This window comes from Diabrotica virgifera, chromosome 6, assembly GCF_917563875.1.
Source record: "Diabrotica virgifera virgifera chromosome 6, PGI_DIABVI_V3a".
Classification (NCBI taxonomy): Eukaryota; Metazoa; Arthropoda; class Insecta; order Coleoptera; family Chrysomelidae; genus Diabrotica; species Diabrotica virgifera.
In genome coordinates this window covers 244085026-244106435 of record NC_065448.1, presented here as the reverse complement: position 1 = coordinate 244106435, position 21410 = coordinate 244085026, and the positions used below count along the sequence as shown (strand labels likewise).

Sequence of the window (21410 nt, the reverse complement as noted above, 5' to 3'; positions counted from 1 at the left end):
AAAATGGTTATTAGAGGACTTCCCTCAAATACAAAACCTATAGATATACAAACGGAACTATTAAATAAACATGAAATAAATACAATTAACGTAACAAACATGAAGTCTAGGAAGGCAGACAAAAAATCTCTGCCAATGTTTATAATTACAGTGGAAAAAGAAGACGTACCCAAAGCCAAGAAAATTACCAACCTTATGTACATGAGAGTAGTAATAGAAGATCTAAGAAAGAGCAACGGACCAACTCAATGTTTTAATTGCCAGGGCTTCCACCACGCCCAAAATGCATGCTTCAAAGACGCTAGGTGCGTAAAGTGCGGAGAAAATCACAAGAGTAAATTCTGCCAAATTCCAGCAGAACAAAAAGCAAAATGTGCTAATTGCCAAGGGCAACACCCGGCAAGTTATAGAGGATGCCCAAAGATACCTGCCTGGGGAAGACCCAGACAAATAACAATAGAAAACAGAACACAACAACCTAAAAGAAACAATGGGCAATCGTACGCCCAAATCACCAAACCAACCCAAAATCCAACAACAGATTCGACCATATTAATTTCAAAAGAACAACAAAAAGGACTGGCCACGATGATAGAAGAGCTAGTCATAAAAACGGTAAGTGAAGCGATTAAAAATGTAAAAATAGCACTGAACTAAGGCACGAAACTAGGGGATACCTGAAGATAGGCTCCTGGAATTCAGGCGGCATAAGAACTAATACAAACGTGCTGGACGAATTAATAAATAGATATGAAATGGATGTCGTAGCATTGCAAGAAACTAAACTAACTCATACCATCAATATCAAGTTTCCAGGATACGACATCTACAGGAACGACCACAGAGCAAATTCAGGAGGAACTGCTATCCTAGTGAGAAAAGGAATAAATCATACATTACAACATACGCCACCACTAAACACTATGGAAGCAACAACAATAAAAGTCCAAATGAGACAAGGTGAAATAAGGATCACTTCAGCATATGTAAGGCCAACAGATCCTTTAAACGACGACGACCTGAATACGTTCCTGAACGCCGAAGAACCTTCCATAATAATAGGAGACCTAAACGCCCGATCCCCTAACTGGAACGATAGAGCTACAAACAGAAACGGTAGAATACTGAATAATTATCTAGTGAACAACGAAGACACCATGGTGATTTGGCCCATCGAACCAACATACTTTCCTGGAAATGCTCTACCAACCCATTTAGATATAGTAGTGGCCAAAAGCCTAGGACTACAAACAGACATCCGAACCTTAAACGAAGGATCAGCAGACCACAACCCCATACTCATAGAAATAGGTACATGGGAAGAAGATAACAGAACAACAAAGAAAAGAAAGAAAACCAAGTGGTCTAACTTCAAACGCCTAGTGAGCATAGGAATTGGAAACATTCCTACAATTGACAATCCACAAGAAATAGAGGAAAAAGTCCTAGAGCTCGAAAACATCATAAAAGAAGCACTAAGAAATAGCACTACTGAAGAAGAATATGAAATTCATATGGGAAGATTTAGAGACATAAATCAGGAAATAAAAGAAATGATAAGGGAAAAGAACAGAGCCAAAAAGAGAGCCAGAAGAACAAGAAACCAGGAAGATAAAAATAGGGCAAATCGACTGAATCGACAAGTCAAACAGGCACTAATAGACCATAGAAGCCAAAAGTGGGAAAACTACATAAAAGAAATGGAGGAAAGGAGCCAAAATATGCAAGAAATATGGAGGCTCCAAAGAACTTTAAGAAACGATAGAAAACCCATTCCCCCACTACATGGAGAAAATGGGATCGTCTACACAGAAGAAGATAAAGCCGAGGTGATGAGAAGGACACTTGAAAGAGAGTGTACACTGAATTATCACCAAGACGAAGATATAGACTTTATCGAAGAAGTCGAAGAAACAGAACTAGAAACGCCCGAAGAACAAGAAGAAATAATAAATCCCACATCACCAAGAGAAATAAGTGAACTGATTCGAAAAAGTTCACCAAAGAAAGCACCTGGTCCAGACGAAATCACTAACAGAGCTCTGAAGTATCTTCCCTCGAAAGCAGTTGTGTATTTAACAAATATAACAAACGCAATACTAAGATACAGGCTCTTCCCAAATCGATGGAAGGAAGCCCATGTAATTATGATACCCAAGCCAGGAAAGAACCACATATTTCCTCAAAATTACAGGCCGATTAGCTTACTTCCAGCAGTCAGTAAGATAGTGGAGCGGGTCATCCAAACCAGGCTCCAATCAGAGACAGACAGGCTAGGCATAATCCCAGAATCACAGTTTGGATTCAGAGCTCAACATTCCAGCGAACTTCAAATATTAAGACTTACCGAATATATAGTAGCTGGATTCAATGACCAACAATATACGGGAGCAGCCTTTCTGGATGTAAGCAAAGCCTTTGATAGAGTGTGGCATGAAGGACTGACATACAAAATGAGAGATTATGGATACAGCGGGGCCATGACGAAACTCATCTCCTCGTACCTAAGCGACCGGAAGTTCAGGGTCCGGATAGGACCAGTTCTATCAGAACACGGAATGCCGGAAGCTGGAGTACCACAGGGGGCAGTTTTATCACCCCTTCTGTATACCATATATACGGCAGATGTTCCAAGAACACCCGGAACATTGATCAGCCTTTATGCAGACGACACTGCAATTGCTGCAAAACACATGAACCTAGATATAGCTGTAAGAAATCTACAGACGGCATTGGATACAATAGAAGAATGGAGTATCCAATGGAAAATAGCAATAAATCCAGATAAGACCCAAGCGGTTATCTTCAAAAAGAGAAGAGATAACCCAGAAGAACAGCTAACATTGCAAGACAGACCCATCGAATGGCAAAACGAAGTTAAATATTTAGGAGTCACAATGGACCAAGGTCTTACATTCACATCACATGTCAACGCAACAGTCCAGAAAACAGCAGCGGCCAGATCGGCAATAAGAGGACTCACAGGAAGAAGAAGCAAATTAGCTATGAAAACAAAATTAAGACTGATAAATAGCATTATACTGCCAATAATTACATACGCATCTCTTGCATGGGGTCACATAAGTCAAAGTAACAAAAAGAAGATACAAGCGGCACACAACAACTGCCTCAGAGAAGCTGCAAACGTGCCCAGATACGTCGCCGAACGGTTCTTATTTAGAGACCTAAAACAAATAAGAGTACTGGATATTATGGAGGAAAAAGCCAGAACAAAATTTGCTGAGCTAGAAGACCACCCAAACCGGATCTTGCAAGAGATATTAAGGTATGATGTGTACCATAGATGGAAACATAGGAGACCCAAACAACAAATATTAGTAAATATATAATAAAGGCTAGATAATCGTAGCTCAATCAAAAGAAGACAACTTGCTCACCTTTGGCATCTCATTATATTTATTAATGTTGATTTTTATAATTTTCAGACATCCCTCAAAAAAAATATACAAAAAACTTCAAAACGGCTTCAGCCACTAAACAAATCAATAAAATATTAACAATAGGCGAAAGCCACAAAAAAAAATATTAGTAACGAAACCAAAAAAGGGCATGAGGGGCCCACATCCTCGAGCGCCGAGTCGCCGAACTGGACATAGCCCAGAGCGGGGACTCGGCGCCCGAGCAAGCAAAACAGATCGAAGATAAGTCACTAGAGATAGCGGGAATAGAGCGCCTCACGCTGGCCTGCATTGATCGGGGTAGGATTTCATATGGGAGTCCGTGTACCCAAGACTCCCATATGATAAGCACTTTGCTGATTGAGAGCCCCTATAGCGCATCAGAGTGCTATCGGGGGGTAAGTGGATGGTCTGGAGCATTGAAGCGGGGTGGAGTGATTCCTGCTTACGGGAGTTAATCCTCCTCGCCCCAATGAATTGTATCACCCGAATGTCATTCTCTAGGGGTGAGCAAGTCTCTCAGGCTGGGTTAAATCACTATGCTTGCTTGCTTACAACTAAATTCAAATTAAATTAAAGCACAACTAGCATGTTTTTAATTTGTTTGCAAAAAATGATACAAAATCAGCGTTTTTTTACCGTTCTTTGAATAAATTTTATAATATATCGGAGGTATTAAACATTATCTCAAAAATCGAAACTTTAAAATTATTTGATTTACTATTTTTAAAATAATGCGTTAATTTTGGCACACAGTGTATATTCTAATATTTCTACCGATAATTTTAAACTTCATACACTTTAAAAATACCGTTGTTAAAACCACCAGAGGATTTTTATGTTTTATGTATATTGCGCTTGTTGTTACCTCGAATTACACAGCAAAGAGGACTGTTTATGAGAGCAAAGTTCACACCGTGAGTTCCTGGCGGAGTCCCCCAGGAGAGATGTTAGTTTCATTCTGAATAAAATGTTACATTAGTATTCTAAATTATATGCACTTAAAAGTTTGTTTGTTATTGAAGCCGCTAAAGTCGCTTAATGGTCTCCACAGTCGATGATATATCAAAAAGTTTGGCCGAATATACGGTAATTAGTAAGCTCATTAACCTCACTGGTTTCTGGTTGCGAAACTCTATTTTTAATACTTTAAAATAGAAGTTAACGCGTTTTGAATATAAAGTTGAAACTAAACGTAAAAATATGAAATGTCTATTTGAAATATGAAATGTATTGTCTATTTAAGAGCGTATGCGTGAAGTTAAGGATGATAAAAAGAACATATTAATTAATTGTATGGTAGTAAAATATTATTTTTATATTATTTCGATATTTAATTGAATTTTTTCTATCAATATAAACTGAATATGTCCAGAAACTGGGTGTGTCCAATAATGGGTACATTTGACATAATCGAATACACTTTTGTTAAATTTATAATATTTATCGAAATAATATAAAAATAATATTTTAGTAACATACAATTAATTAATATGTTCTTTTTATCATCCGTAACTTCACGCATGTGCTCTTAAACAGACAAATCTTTGATCTTTAATAAATAAAAAAGTATTGATTTATTTTATTAACATGATATAACAAATTTTACTTATAATTTGTCCCTCTATCGATTTGTGGGGTTGTTTTTAATAAAATAGTTTTCACCCCGAGAAGGGGTGGTATCCACCCCCAGGGTAAAAGTTCAAGTTGGCACCAAATAATTTTTATTTCTTGAGGTATGCTCTAACTAGTCACCAATTTTCATGCAAATCAATGGAGGTTTAACAAAATAGGAGGTGAAAACCTTTAAAGACTACACTAACTTTCCCCTTTCATCCCTTATTTCTACTTCCTGTATCCACTGAGGTATCAGCCTGAAAGGGGTCATAATTGTCAATATAAAATGACACATTTCACATAAAAACTCCATATTACTTATGACGATGATTTTTCGGCTCTAGCTCTTAGACTATTAACTGTTACAAGGAGCACTCCTGAATCATGATTTACAATGTATAAACTTTGTAAATCATCATTTGGGATTTAATTTACACTTTATATACATTGTAAATCATGATTCAGGAGTGCTCCTTGTAACAGTTAACGCGTCTTGGTTTGTTTATTTCTAGTGCATCTTAATTGTGAATATGGTATAAGCTGTTCAATAAGTTGTGGTGGTTCGATATGAGAGGACTGAGAATCAATAACACATTAAAAACAACATTGAAGAGGCAGCAACAGAAGCTTTAGGAAAACGCAAAGTCATACTGAACAAAAGGAGCAACAACAATACACCACGGTTCAGAAAAGAAATAAAAAAAAATGTAAAGAGAAACGAGAGGCCTACATGAAGTATAAAACATCAAATACTCCAGAATCCTGAGACATCTATAGAAGAATACGAAATGAAACAAAGCAGTTGGTAAGAAGAACAAAAAATGAACACTGAGAAAGGTTTACAAAAAGAATGGAAAGCGACTTCTACGGTACACAAAAAAAATATGGAGATTCATAAGAAACCAACGGAAAGAAATGGCAGAATTGAAGGAATACAATAACACACCAGCAAACGAATGGGAAAGATACTTGACGGAACTGTTTAAGGGAAAGAAAAATAATAATCGGCACTAGAGAAAGCTAGAACTTTTACTTACCGTTCTTTCAATTGACAAAAAAATATACTGGATATTCCATTAACAAAAAGTCAACAAAGCTTTTTCAAAAATCCGCCATTTGTTTTTCGTAATTAAAAGCGATATAAAAAACTCAATCCATTTAGGCAAAACTTTTACTAAAATAAAACATTTCAGCGAAAACCGAATACTTCTATCTTGATCCGTTTAGAAGTTGTAGGCAGTTAAAATGGGGGAAAATATAAGTGGACACCCGGTATTATTTATAGTTTGCTATTGAATAAACTTACAAATAACCTGCCAGTTTTCACAATCATAAACTTGTCAGGATGACAAGTTTCACAATTAAAATCACGTACGTTCCATAATTAAAACTTCCGCTGTTCCAATGTTCCCCTATATCAAAGTTTGCCAAACTAGACACCGTTAAGTTAAGAAATTTTCAGCTTACTATTAATAAACTTTCTTTTAGTACGCGAGATCCAGGCCTAACATGTTAACGCTGTAAACGCTCACAAGTCAGCTTTATACGTACGTAAAGATCATCTTCGTTAAAAATATGAAAAGAAGAAGTAAAAATCTAAAAGCTTACTTTGGCGGACAGTTATGCGTGTTACATTCCACGACGTTGGAATCAGGCTTCTGCGATTCGTTGCAAAGCTTCTCTTCGACTTCATCGCCTGTCAGTCGATTCTGGCACAATGGACGTGACATTTTGTATCCTGGAATGGAAGACAATTCTAAGTTACTTCTATTGTTACACAAATAGTTTTAGACACAATGTGCCGGTATTGAATATATGTACAGAGTGCTTTGTTGCCTGTCTACCCCTTTTGTGTTTTGGTAAAATAAGAACGAAACAAGCCAAATTGAATTACACAGAAATGTATAAAACTTCTTTCAGAAAATAAAAAGATGAACACTTAATGTAAACATTAATTTGGAGTTTACTGTAAAAAATTATCCATTTTTATGTCATAATCCCATTATGCTGGCAAACAAATTAAAAAAATGCTTTTAAGGAGCGTAATAAATGTACTTTGCATGACACGGGCATATTAACCACTTAATGCATTATCCTGTGTCTGACACGGTGCCGTTTGCTGAACGTGTGAGGCACGGGCAAGTCCCGAATTTTTCCGCAAGGCGCTCCGTGTTAGACACGAAATAATGCATTAAGTGCAGGCTTCTGCGATTCGTTGCAAAGCTTCTCTTCGGCTTCATCGCCTGTCAGTCGATTCTGGCACAATGGACGTGACGTTGTTCTGAAGCTATTTTCTTGTGGCATTTTTACAATTTTAACTATATATATAAAATTTTCATTTTGTAACTTCGAAGGGCTGTGGCTTTTTTTGTGTGCATTATTGTATATAGGTGGGTGAGGTTCAATCGACCTATTTTTGACCCCAGAATCTGTGGTGTACTTTGTGACCAATCTTTTCGGGACACCCTGTATATCCATGTATTATTGATATTATCTATAATTTAAACAAAATTATAGTAGTCAGAATTTGGTATTAATTTTGAGAGTAAATTAAATGTAAGACCAAATACTTACGATGTCGGGATAGTATCACGAGGTTTTTCCTGGTTTTCCCTTGTGATTTACTATGAGATCTCTAACGCGAGACTTTTATTGTCACCGTTGCATGTGGTTGTCTTTTTAAAGACAGACCACATGCTATGATTTTTTTGTGACGGATATTCTTGAGTTGGGGTTGATTTCATGTAATCGAATGAACTATCTTTCAGTAAAGTCGTCCCAGGAACGCAACTCATAAATATTGGCAATATCATTTTAAAGTCTTCTACTTTAAAATGTATCATATGTATCTGAATTGCCGATATAAATGAGTCAAATTAAAAAAATTATTAGAAGAATTTTTTTATTAAGCAACAACATTTTTGTTTATGTTAGTAGTATTTTGTATTTTGACAACGGCACCCGATTTGGGCGTCGAAACGTTAATAAAAATCATTTTTTAATAATATTGTGGCTTATTTCCCATTATATATAGTTAAAATGGACGTGACAAATTGTATACTGCAATGGAAGACAATTCTAGGTTACTTCTATTGTTACACAAATAGTTTTAGACACAATGTGCCCATATTGAATATATGTACAGAGTGCTTTGTTGCCTGTCTACCCCTTTTGTGTTTTGGTAAAATAAGAACGAAACAAGCCAAATTGAATTACACAGAAATGTATAGGTCTACTTTAAGAATATAAAAACCACTTAATGCATAAATTAATTTTGAGTTTACTGTAAAAAATGATACATTTTTTATGTCATAATTCCATTGTGCTGGCAAACAAATTACAACAATGATTTTAAGGAGCGTAATAAGTGTACTTTGCATGACACGGGCGTATTAACCACTTAATCCATTACCCCGTGTCTGACACGGTGCCGCTTGCTGAACGTGTGAGGCACGGGCAAGTCCAGAATTTTTTCGCAAGCCGCTCCGTGTTATATACGGGATAATGCATTAGGAACAGGCTTCTGCGATTTGTTGCAAAGCTTCTCTTCGATTTCATCGCCTGTCAGTCGATTCTAGCACAATGGACGTGAGATTTTGTAGCCTGCAATGGAAGACAATTCCAAGTTACTTCTATTGTTACCCAAATAGTTTTAGACACAATGTGCCCGTATTGAATATATGTACAGAGTGCTTTTAAATTATATATTTTATATATGCAGTTTATATACGATTAATATTAAAAGTCGCATGCGTCACTTGAATCTAACTTCAGCCAGTGCCGGTTTAACACAGTCTGCCGCCCGGTGCTGATACGGACGCCGCGCCCAGGGTCAAAAATATGTCTTAACTTTATTTCAATTCAACAAAACATATTTTGAACACAAGTTTATTAAAATAAAAAAAAATTACAACTTTTTTTGGTTTCAAACTTAAATGAAAACTAACAATATACAAGGAAAAAATTAAGGGCGAACTTCACAAAGTAAAATAAAAATTTACTTAATAACATTCAAACAGGTAACATCAGGAGGTAAGCAAATACCTTTACTATTGAAAAGCTTGTTTTCTTGATTTTACTGAAGCGAAGTTTTCGATGATATCAGTTATATTTAATTCATTTAGCAGGTCCTCGTTAATGGATAAGACTGCTAAGGAGTTCAAATTTTCTTGGGAAATTGCATTTCTTAAGTAGGTCTTTACCCTTTTTAGTGCCGAAAGAGAGCGTTCGCCACTTGCATTTGCGACCATTATGGAGAAAAAAAATACGCAGGCAAATATTAACGTTTGGAAATGAAGATATTAATTTATTTTCGTATAAAGCCTGTACCAATTCTAAAGGAGTGTCTATTTTTAATTGGGGAAGAGACGTTAACAAATGATTTAAATGAACACATTCTTGGGGAAAATACTCGTCCAAATCCTCCTTGTAGTTTTGTTGTAATTCAATTGCCGATCTGAAAATATCTTCATCTTCCGTAGCTTTTAGTTTAAACAAAAATTCAAATGCTCTTGAACAAGATTTATAACTATCAGATCGGCGAATAATCTCCGACTTAAGATTGTCTATTATACAAACATAACATTGTGTTCGCATTTTTTCTTTTTGGCTTAAGCTTGCCTCCGAGTTCATTTCTCCTACTTGCAATTTTTTTTTGATAATCCTCTTCTCAGCATAATTTTCGTTCCCTGTTAACAACATTCCTAAGGCCTCGTAGTGATCAAAACGATGACGTAAGAAATCAAAGTAATCTGCTAAAGATGATAACACATGAGCGGTTGTGCTTAAATCCATATTTTCCTTTTGTACTGATTTATTCACTTCATTAACCCTTTGTAAAACGTCAAGCCAAAATGATAAAATTATTCCGTTTTCCAACAAATCAAGTTTTTCCGATAGAGAAGCTGCTTCAACTCTTACTATGTTTTTCTCATTTATATCCGTTAATATTCCAATCAAACATGTTTTAATCAAACCGTAATTGCTTTTTAACGCTTTTACGGCATTAAAACGAGAAGACCAACGGGTTGTATTCACTCTCTTAGGTAACAGTGTCTGCCCCGACTCAGCCGAATCCTTTATTGCACGAGACAATAACTCCCACCTATGTGTAGACACGGAGAAAAAATTGTAGATAGCTTGTACCAACATAAAAAAAGATGTTGCTTCCAAACAACAATCTGCTGCATTTTGGACAACCAAATTTAAAGAGTGAGCAGCACACGGCACAAAGAGAGCTAAATCATTGTAAGCTTTAATACGCGCTTGCAAACCAGAATACTTTCCACTCATATTACTGGCATTGTCGTAAGACTGGCCTCTACAGTTCTTAATATCTAATTTCAAAGACTCTAACATCCCAATAAGTATTACCTCAAGTTGTTGTGAGCTATCCCCAGTGTTTTTATAAAATCCCACGAATCTTTCCACGGGATTCCCTTTATTGTCACAATATCTCAAAATCACTGTAAGTTGGTCATGGTGTGTTATGTCAGGTGTTGAATCTACACTTATAGAATAGTATTTGTTTGCCTTAATTTGTCTAACAATTTCATCAATGACTCGATTGGATAAAATATTCAGTAATTCGTTGCATATATCTTTTGATAGATATGACGTTTTGCCCTTACCTCAATTTGCTCGTTTATTAATATGATCTTTCAAAAATGGATCGTATTCTGACAATAGTTCCAGTAAACCTAAGTAGTTTCCATTCCGTTTTTCGCCAATTCTTTCATGAGTACCTCTAAATGCCAATTCCCTGGTAGCCAGAAACTTTATTACACTTATGATTCTTTTTAGTACTTTCACCCAATATTCTTTCGCAGTGCTAATTTCCTTTTCAAGTTCTACATCAACTCTTCCTTGCTTTAATAAGCGAGTCATATACATTTTCAGATTATCTATATGATCATTGGATCTTTCATGTTCGTCTAATCTTTCCTTACTTTTATTCCATAATGAAAATCCTGTTTTAAATTGGTTCTTTTTATTTCCAAATAATACACAATAAAGACAAAATATATTGCCAGTGCTCTCGGAGTAAATTGTCCAATCTTGTTTACCGGCATACCTGTGTTGTTCCCCGAAATTTCTTTTTGACATTAAAAAGTCCATATCTGTAAGATTCTGTTCGACCCATTTTTCTAGAATCATTTCTGCATAATTATGGGAATCTTGCCAAAGTGCCGGATCTTTAAAATTAAGTAAATCCTGTTTTGGATCTGAAAAGAAATAAAAAAAAGTATTTGTCATTGTCCTGTTTTATTTACCATTTGTAAAGGCACCGTTATCTTTTTGCATTTTAGCCTCGTTAAAAAAAATTTAAATATGCCTTACCCGAGTTACTGGTGGTTGCTTTTTCATATTCTAATACTTTTGAAACAGGTGATACTAAATGCTCTGGCTCTGGCACTAATTCTGAAGTCTCCAAAATAAGTTCATGTGGTTGAATATGAATATATTTATCACTAGTAGCACTAGAACTACTACCGGGTTGGGAAATATTTGTAGTGTCGTCTTCTTGATTTCCATCAGGTGTAAAAAATGCTGCCATTTTGGGTATACCTTTCAAAATTTTATTTTGTCTTTCTTGCTTTTCTTGTTTCCTTTTACGCCAGAAAGATCCAGGTTGTTTCCGCCCTTCCATATTTTCCTATTGAATATTGATTATATTAATGTTTAATTTACAAATTATAATTACCTATACAGTTTCAAATGTAAGTCAAACACATCTTACCTTAGTTTAGTTGTACGTTTGTAGGTATTTCTATTTCTACTCGTATTTATACAACTGCCTGGTCTGTATTAATAGAATAGAACAAATTTTACTAATCAATTCTACCGACCTACGCCTTATTATTTTCTGGTTCAAGTGTTCAAGTAGTAAGCAGTTTCAGGCCGTGTGCCAACCCAAACGTGTATTTTGCGGTGTTCGCACATTATTCTTAAACGCTGTAGAATGATATAATTTTACGGCGTGCGGCATGTTTGTACGTTATCTGACATTTAGATAACATAAACTGAACACAGTGCATAAACCATATAGGTACGTCGACGTTAATAATTGTTAAGTTTTCAAGTTAATGATAAAACAGAAAAAATTTTATTATTATATCATGTGGATTTGTATGCAAATTTTATTTTACCATAATCATATAATTTCGGAACAGCACGCGCTTCGCGCGTACCGCCCTAGAACCTTCAACCGCCCGGTGCTACAGCACCCAAAAGACCCCTGGTTAAACCGGCGCTGACTTCAGCCCGTGAGTAATGACTCGTGAATAATTTCAGCCCGTGAGTAATGAATTATTACTCACGGGTACAGTAATGGGTGCTATTATCTATGAAAAAATAGCGAATAATGAGCATGTTATTAAACGGTCGTAGAAAAATTCAATTAATTTTATTAATTAGAGGGTTTTATTGGTTGGATTTGTCTGTCGATAATTAAGTTTCATGTCAGCTAACATATTTTAATATTTCAACAATTTTTATTTTAATTTTGGAACCCATTGGGGGAATTTTCCCATTCCTCCACTCTTAGACACGCCACTGGTTCTCTCGAAAAATTGTAGTAAATCGTAATTGCAATAATTTCAGTCCGTACACTTTTTGTCGAAAAGTTGAAAATGGGGAAGATATTGAACAAAAACAACCGCTTTAAAATCAATCGGGTCTTACGCTCGCGCCTTTACCGCATACGTACTACCTTAAATATTTATTTTATAAAAAACATGAAAGAGATCAAAATTGTACAAAATTTAATTCTGTTCATCTTTATATAGCTTAAAATTTGTTGTAGAAGTAATAATACACGAGATAATTCAATAAATCAATAAATATGCTTTAACTGTCACTGTTTTTTCCCCATAACTCAGAAAATATGGACCGCACGAAAAAATTATAATAAACGGAATTATAGAAAATCGCATTTTCAACAATTTCAGTTAATATATTTTTTGTCGAAAAGTTGAAAATGGCGGAGATATTGAGCAAAAACCGTTCTCGTTTGAAATCAAGATGGCGGCTAACGCAACGGTCAAATTCAGTCGAGATTATAAATTCATACTCCTATTGACCCCTTCTAAAGATTAGAAAAATAAAGTTTGGGGCAGCTCCTAATACAAGGTCAAATGGTATCCCGACTTGGCTATTAATCTTACGATTGTTTTATAAAAATATCTAAGGTCTTAACGCACTGTTGTGCGTATAAACAAATAAATAATTCAACCTTATAATTTTATGCTCAACAACTATTTAATAGTCCTTTAATTATATCTTCCACCATAACATGCAGTTATATTAAACCATAATAATGAAAATTGATTTAATCGAGACCATTGGATGATCATGTCTACAATTCACCATAATATCTGTAATGTACACTTGACACATATAACTTGTACCTGACATGCTGCGGATTATAATCCAATTGTTAATTAGCTCTTCGAGTATCGAGAAGTTCATTGTGTATGAAATGGTTACTAGCTACATGCGATGCGAATGATGCAGTACACTGATGTGACTTGGAGGAATCTATAATTGCCTTATTGGATTTCATTACTGTTAAATATGTAACGCAGTTTAAATTCTTCATTGGAGAGAGTTGAATTAATGGAGTGGGAGTAAGTGGAAAATAGGTGTGCACGTAAAAAAATGCATGTGAGCAAGATTAAATGCATATAAGATGCATGTGAGACATTAATATACTAAAAGATCCCGACATAGCAAATGTATACAGACAGCAAATAGAAGATCAAATAGGGACAGAAAACTTAGAAGAAGAAAACATTAACCAACTATGGGCAAATATACGAGATATTGTGTCGTAGAAATCGGTTGAAATATTGGGCAAAACCAGGTCAGAAAAACGAAATCATTGGTTTGATCATGAGTGTGAAATGGCCACAAATAGAAAGAATGCGGCAATCAAAAAACCATCGACGCAGGTTGTACACGGAGAAGAAAAGAAGAATATAGACGTCATAGAAGAGAGGAAAAACGTATCCATCGACGTAAGAAGAGGGAATACGAACAGAACACTTTCAATGAAATAACAAATACAATTACAATTTTCAAACAAGAAAATACTACAAATCCTTAAATAATAGCCGTCGAGAATTTAAACCACGATTAAAAATTTGTAGAGACACTAACGGTGAAATTCTATATGACAAAAACTTAGTTCTTAACAGATGGGAACAACATTTCAGCGAATATCTAAATATAGACGATATTGAAGGAGGTTACAATATAGGAAATCAACAAAATCTACATCATCAACTACACAGTGAGGACCCAACAAGAGAAGTGTCAAATGCCATCCTAAAACTCAGAGACAATAAAGCCCCAGGAATCGACGAAATCTGTTCGGAAATGTTTAAAAAGGTGATCAACTTTTTGCAGCAATCCATAAACTGATAGTTCTTATATGGCAGAATGAATTGGTTCCACAAGAGTGGCTAAAGGAAGTAATATGTCCGTTGCATAAAAAAGGTGATCATCTGGATTGTAAGAACTATAGAGGCATTACTTTGTTAGCATCTGCATATAAAATCTTCGGCAATGTATTGTTTGAAAGACTTAAACATTTTACAAAGGATATTGTAGGTCAAAACCAATGCGGATTTACTGCTGGAAAGTCAACTATACATCAAATTCAAACACATAGGCAGATTCTAGAAAAGTCACTAGAATATAACATAGATACCCACCATCTCTTCGTCGACTTTGGGAATCTTTACCAATGCGTCATTATTTAAAGCATACGAAATAAGTCGATGATAAGTCGGAAATTGAAATTTACTAAACGCAACAGCAAGTCACTTACCGTCACTTGATGTTGCGTTTAGTAAATTTCAATTTCCAACTTATCATCGACTTATTTCGTATGCTTTAAATGATGATGCACGGGTAAATATTCCCGGACTCAACTGTACAAGGCTTGCGGACGCGGCAAGTGAATTAGGACTTGTGGTAAACAAGGAAAAAACCAAATATATGTTGGTTTCTAAAAACTCCCGAAATATCCAACAGAGAATTCAAATTAACAATCACACCTTTGAGCAGGTCAAGGAATTCACATATCTTGGATCGCTAGTAAACTCAATAAACACGACAAGAGATGAAATAAAAAGACGCATAGCAATAGCAAACAGAATTGTTCACGGTCTCCATAAACATTTAAAAAATAAAAATATAAAACGTGCAGTAAAGCTCAATATATACAAGACCTTAATAAGACACCTATCTCAAAGTGATGAAACACTTCCTGGTATTTTTGAAAGAAAAATTCTTAGAAAGATTTTTGGGGCAGTAAATGAAAATGGGCTATGGCGTCGAAGATACAACTTTGAACTGTATCAGTTATACACCGATCAAGATATTGTGAAATTCGTTAAAGTGCAGAGACTTAGATGGGCTGGACACATTTCTAGGATGTCAGACCACGAATACACTAAGAGATTAACATTTTAAAAACCAGAGGGTACAAAAAGTAGAGGACGACCATGAAGAAGATGGATTGATGATGTTGAAGAAGACCTAAAAATTCTAGGGGTCAGAAGATGGAGGGAAGTTGTCAGGAATCGACAGGAGTGGCGACTTCTTTGTGAGCAGGCGAAGATCTACAACGGATTGTCGAGCCACTTATGATGATGATAATGAGTAAGAATAACTAATAGTAATAATAATAAATAGTGAATAATAATCATAGTAATAATAAGTAGCGCGTCGAGGAAAAGGCACGTACAGTGTTTTACAAAATGCAAAAAGTTCTATGCAACCGCCAGCTGGGCATTTATTGAGAACTCGAATAATTAAATGCTATGTTTTCTCTATCCTGGTCTATGGTGTTGAAGCATGGATAATGACAGAAGCAAAACAAAAAAATAATACAAGCATTCGAACTCTGGTGTTACTGTAAAATGCTCAGAATATCCTACATTAGCCATACGACAAATGCGGAAGTCTTGCGGAGGATGAATAAGGAAAGAGAGCTTATGCTTATAATAAAAGAATGGAAAACACAATATTTTGGTCACATCGTAAGAAATCAAAAGTATGAACTGCTACAACTTATAATCGAAGAAAAAATCAATAACAAAAGACGGCCAGGAAGAAAACGCAACTCTTGATTGGAAAAAGTAGGAGTAACCTACGACAATAATGGACGAATATGACCTCCATAGAACTATTCAGGGCGGCTGCAAATAAGATTAAATGGGTAAATGTAATGGCCAACGTCCTTGGATAAGGTGCCGTAAGAAGAAGAGCGCGTCGAGTCTAGTAGACATATGGATTGATTGACCATTTTCTTTCATCCGTTCTTATCTACTGCTTTCACCCTCCAATTTATGACGTTGTGTCTGTTTAGATCATTTTCTACATCGATTTTCACCTTGTTTTGTGTCAACCTAGTAGTTTACCTTCTGGCATCTTCTGTATATGTCCTAGCCATCTTAATCGTTGGGTTCTTATTACTACTCTAGTATAGTGGACTTCTCATATATCTCTCTCAGATATTCATTTGTCTTTATAACCTAAACTGCGTTCTCTATTTCTTCTCCAAATATTTTTTTAGTACACTTTAGTACACTAAAAGTTTATTATGTATGTGGGGTACCTTAAGCATCAGTATTGGACCCTCTACTTTTCCTTATCTTTATTAATGACATCACTAGTTTAAAAATCGATGAAAAAATCTTTCTTTTTGCTGATAATACCAGTATCACTTGGAGCAACTCAAATATTGCAACTTTTCATGCTACTATAACTTCTGATCTACTTACAATAAAAACCTGGTCTGACTCTAATTTACTCTCGTTTAACGTAGATCAAACAGTAGCAATAACTTATAAAGGAGCTCTTAAACCCTTACCTCTTAATAACAGCCAGATCAGTACTGTTGATTATGTAAAATTTTTTGGGTATTTTTTTAGACACAAACCTTAAATGGTCCCTCCATATTAATTTGTTAAGGAAGAAACTATCTTCAGCTTGCTGTGCTATAAGATCTGTTTCGAATGAACTTAATTTAGCATCTTCCAAAATAACATATTTTTCTTTGTTCGAGTCACATCTTCGTTATGGTCTTTCTTTTTGTGGTTCTGATACAGCTGCCCAATTCGATGTTATTTTCAAATTACAAAAAAGAGCAATAAGATATCTATTTGGCCTCAAAAGAACAACACATTGTAGAAGTTACTTCAAAGATCACAGAATTTTAACCCTTCCATCTTTATATATTTTAGAAACTGTTTGATTAATTCGTAAACATCTACATGTCTTTCCACCAAGACCTAATCATGACTACTTCACGAGAAATTCTACCTTTGACGTCTATTTACCGACCCCGTCATCTGAGTTAGTAAAGAAATCTATATTATATTCCGCAAAAAAACTTTACAATCATCTCCCTCTACAACTTAAATCTGCAGCATCTTTCCCCAAACTCCGTAAACTGACAAAAGCCTACCTATCCGAAAGACCATATTATGCAGTAGAAGATTTTCTTAATAAATAACTAAGAAATTACAGTACCCTTTGCACAAGTAGTATTTTTATTATTATTTTTCATCTATATTTGGGTGTCATATGCAGCAGCTTAACTTTTAAACATAATTACTAGGTAGACTATGCAATTTGCAATTTATTTAAATTTTTAAATTTTGCAATTGATTAACTGTTTAACTTCATTATTTTTAATTTATATTTTGACGATTTATGTAATTTTAGTAAATTGAATTCTTATTGTTTTGTTTTCTTGACTTTTTGTAAGCTTTGTCGATAAAATTGTACAATTTTTCATGACAATAAAGCATATTTCTATTCTATTCTATTCTATTCTATTCTATTCTATTCTATTCTATTCTATTCTATTCTATTCTATTCTATTCTATTCTATTCTATTCTATTCTATTCTATTCTATTCTATTCTATTCTATTCTATTCTATTCTATTCTATTAGTCTTGGATATCTTCTTCCATATTTGGTTTTCGTAATATACTTGCCCATAGATATTCGAACCTCGCAGCTGCTTAAAATCTATATAGTAGAGGATCCGATATAAGGTCGATTTGCACCGATCTGTTTAATGGATAAAAATTATTTCATATATGTAATTTAGAATGTTAACAATTACAAAAACAAGGGTTGCCTGATCTAATCTTGTTCTAACTATATTTAATTAATAATTAAAAAATAAATTTTTTTTTATGAATTTAAAAAAAAATTTCGACTCGATCAGATACTATTTTAGATTTTTTGGTTCATTCTAAACAAAAAAGATCTTTTGTAATTTTTCTCTAAAGTTGATCGTTTTAGAGTTATAAACAATTTAAAACTGAAAAAAGAATGAAAGATGACAATTTTCAATGCTCTAAAACACAAGTAAAAAATATGATTTTTGTAATAATCAAGTACATACGTGTAAGTTAAAACCTTTTTCTATCAGCTCCCGATAAAAATTTTAGCCATGTTTTATTCTAAAACATATTTTTTAATTGTTAATGAGGAAGCTTTCTTATGGGGAGACGGGCATTAACAAATAAAAAACAATGTTTCAGAATGAAATAACTCCAAAAGGCTTATAAAGAACTGATAGTCTAAGGTTCGAACTTGAATTTAGGTACTTCGTAATTTCAAAAATGATATTTTATACTTATGTTTTTGAACCTTGAAAATCTTTCGTTCTTTTTTCAGTTTTAAATTGTTTATAACCACAAAACGATCAACTTTAGAGAAAAATTACAAAAGACCTTTTTTGTTTAGAATGACCTATAAAATCTGAAATAATATCAGCCCGGGTCGAATATTTTTTTAAATTTATAAAAAAATGTCACTTTTTAATTATTAATTAATTATAGTTAGAACAAGGTTAGATTGGGCAGCCCTTGTTTTTTGTAATTGTTAACATGATAAATTACATATCCAATAATTTGTATCCATGTTCAATTTTTATTCGCTCTTATATCTGTTTAGATCGGTGCAAATCGACCTTATATCGTATCTTAGACTAATACGTATTATTATTTGTTTGTATTGTTAAATACTTTCCTATTGCACATCTTTTGTCTGTGAATTCCATGTATTTTGTTTTTATGTCATTAGTATAGACTAGTTTTTATGGTTGTTTCTTCTAATTCTTTAGTTTTCCACGAGATATCGGCACGTTTTCCAGGAGAAAACTAAAGAAAATATATGCAAATAGGTCACCTTGCATGCATTACTATATCATCTACTAGGAAATTGTCCGATATTTCATTACTTACTTTTACTTAGTTTTCTGTTTTTTTACAAACTCTGCTTATAGCATTTTTTCTGTCGCACTAGGGGAGTAGTTTTCTGGGATATTGCAGCGCGAGTCTAGGTATTATATGTCTATGACCTTACCTAACTACCCGAATATATCCTAACATAACAAAAACACACCTAATCAAAACCTACCAAAGCCCAGTAACTTGATAACCTAATGTCCTTTTGGCATTTTTTAAAACTCATCCCTTTTTTTACGACAAGAGTACTACCAAGGATTGAAAAAGATGCCTGAAATATTAACAGACAAAATAAGAAACGTGCTGAAGAAAATGAAAAAAAAAAATAAAGCTCCGACAGAAGAAAATATTGTTATATAAGCCACAATGATTGGAGTATTCTGAAGGCACGTATCCATTACTTTGGTGCTCCGTGCTCCGTGTAGCTGCTCTACATAGTAGATACATTGGTGCTCCCGCTCTTCGCTCACCCTCGGCGATCCAATCGGTGGCAGTTTATATGTAGAAGAGCGCATGCCGTATCCATTCGAGCAGTTACACGGAGCACGAAACACCAACGTAATAGATACGTGCCTTGAGATAAAAGAACTGCTGCTCCCCTACACCCAGAATGACCTAACTGAATGAACCTGGACTGGAGAACCTGGCGTACACACAACCGCTTACACACCGGTGTTCAGTGGCGTGCTGGAACTTTTCAAGCGGCCCGGTGATTTTATAGAAAAGCGGCCTCCCATCCTCATTTTACCTTCTATTATCAGGATGTTTTATTGGGTATTTAAAAAAACAAAAAAAAAAGCAAAAATATAAATTATTTTTGAATCAAACATAAAACTTTGAATTCAATGATTTTTTTCTTAATTTGCTATATTTTTTCATTTAAGAATAATAAATCTTACAAATAATAATTGGCATGTATGACAATATTGTATGCAGTAAGGCAGAAACCATAATTTCCTAAATAAATATAATATGAATTTGATGTAATTAAGGTACATGTAAAATAAAATTGACAATTTTTCAATTATGTATGTATTAGGTTGCATTTTAGTAAATCAATTATACAAGAGAGTACAAATACAAGTACAGTGCAAATACTTTCATTTGACAATATTTAAAATGTTAATAGAACGCAATAATCTAAATATTCTTTTGCAATTATTTTATAAAATAATTACTTAACTCTCGATCAATAAATTCCGCATTAAAATACATTTTTGAGCAAATTCGTCGATTATTTCATCATTTTTAAGCTCATACAAAGCTTATTTTTCTATAGCTATTAGCATAAAAGTGATCTTGTGTTAAAGTACTTCTTAACCGATTTTTTATGTATTTCAATGTTGAAAAGCTTTTTTCTCAAGATACTTGTGTCAATGAAAGAGTTAATAAATGCTTTATATTATACTATTTAAATTTGGATAAGCACACTGATATAAGTTAGACTTATGCAAAACAGCGTAACAGCAAGCTATACAATATTTACACATTTTAGTACCACACGGAGGTGAGGTTTTCACGATATCAACATTGTCATTTGTTACTTCATGTTCATTATCACTTAAATTAATAATATTATCCTTCATATTTTCTGTAGGCTGAACATATTCATCATTAACTCCATCTTCTATAATCTCATTATTTTGCAAAATCCTATTTTTAATATAATCCATTTATCAGCAAAATCCATAAGTTCTTCTCTAATTGCAGTCACAGATGATAATATGGTAGGATAAAACTTTCTTAATTTTTCAGTAAATGATTTAAATGCCATCAAAAGTATACCATTTTTTATTGTATCAAAATTTCTAGGATGTAGGGTGCTTATATCATTATAAAACAATTTGATTTGTCTTGATCAAATCGCTTTTAGATACTTTCAATAATTTGGTCAAAAATGAGCAAGACGTTTTTCCATTTTTTAATTATGCAGAGTACATACATACATGTTTGACGGAAATTGGAAAACCATAAATATACTTGTATGTATGAAAATAACTAATATTATCTGTAGCAATCTATTTATGTATATAGACTACAGAATCTTACTCATTTACTTAAACTGTACTACATAATTATCAAAAAATTTGATTTTTT

General features: G+C 34.1%; 1 protein-coding gene across 3 annotated transcripts in view; it reads right to left on the bottom strand.

Annotated features, from left to right (window-relative positions):
- LOC114336520 (ADAMTS-like protein 1) overlaps nt 1-21410 on the bottom strand; it is a 1384970-nt gene that overhangs the window by 107444 nt on the left and 1256116 nt on the right. For all 3 annotated transcript variants that reach the window (XM_050655007.1, XM_050655009.1, XM_050655008.1), the window contains one exon: nt 6645-6774. In XM_050655007.1, the coding sequence (XP_050510964.1) occupies nt 6645-6774 (130 nt within the window). The remainder of the gene's footprint in view (nt 1-6644; nt 6775-21410) is intronic.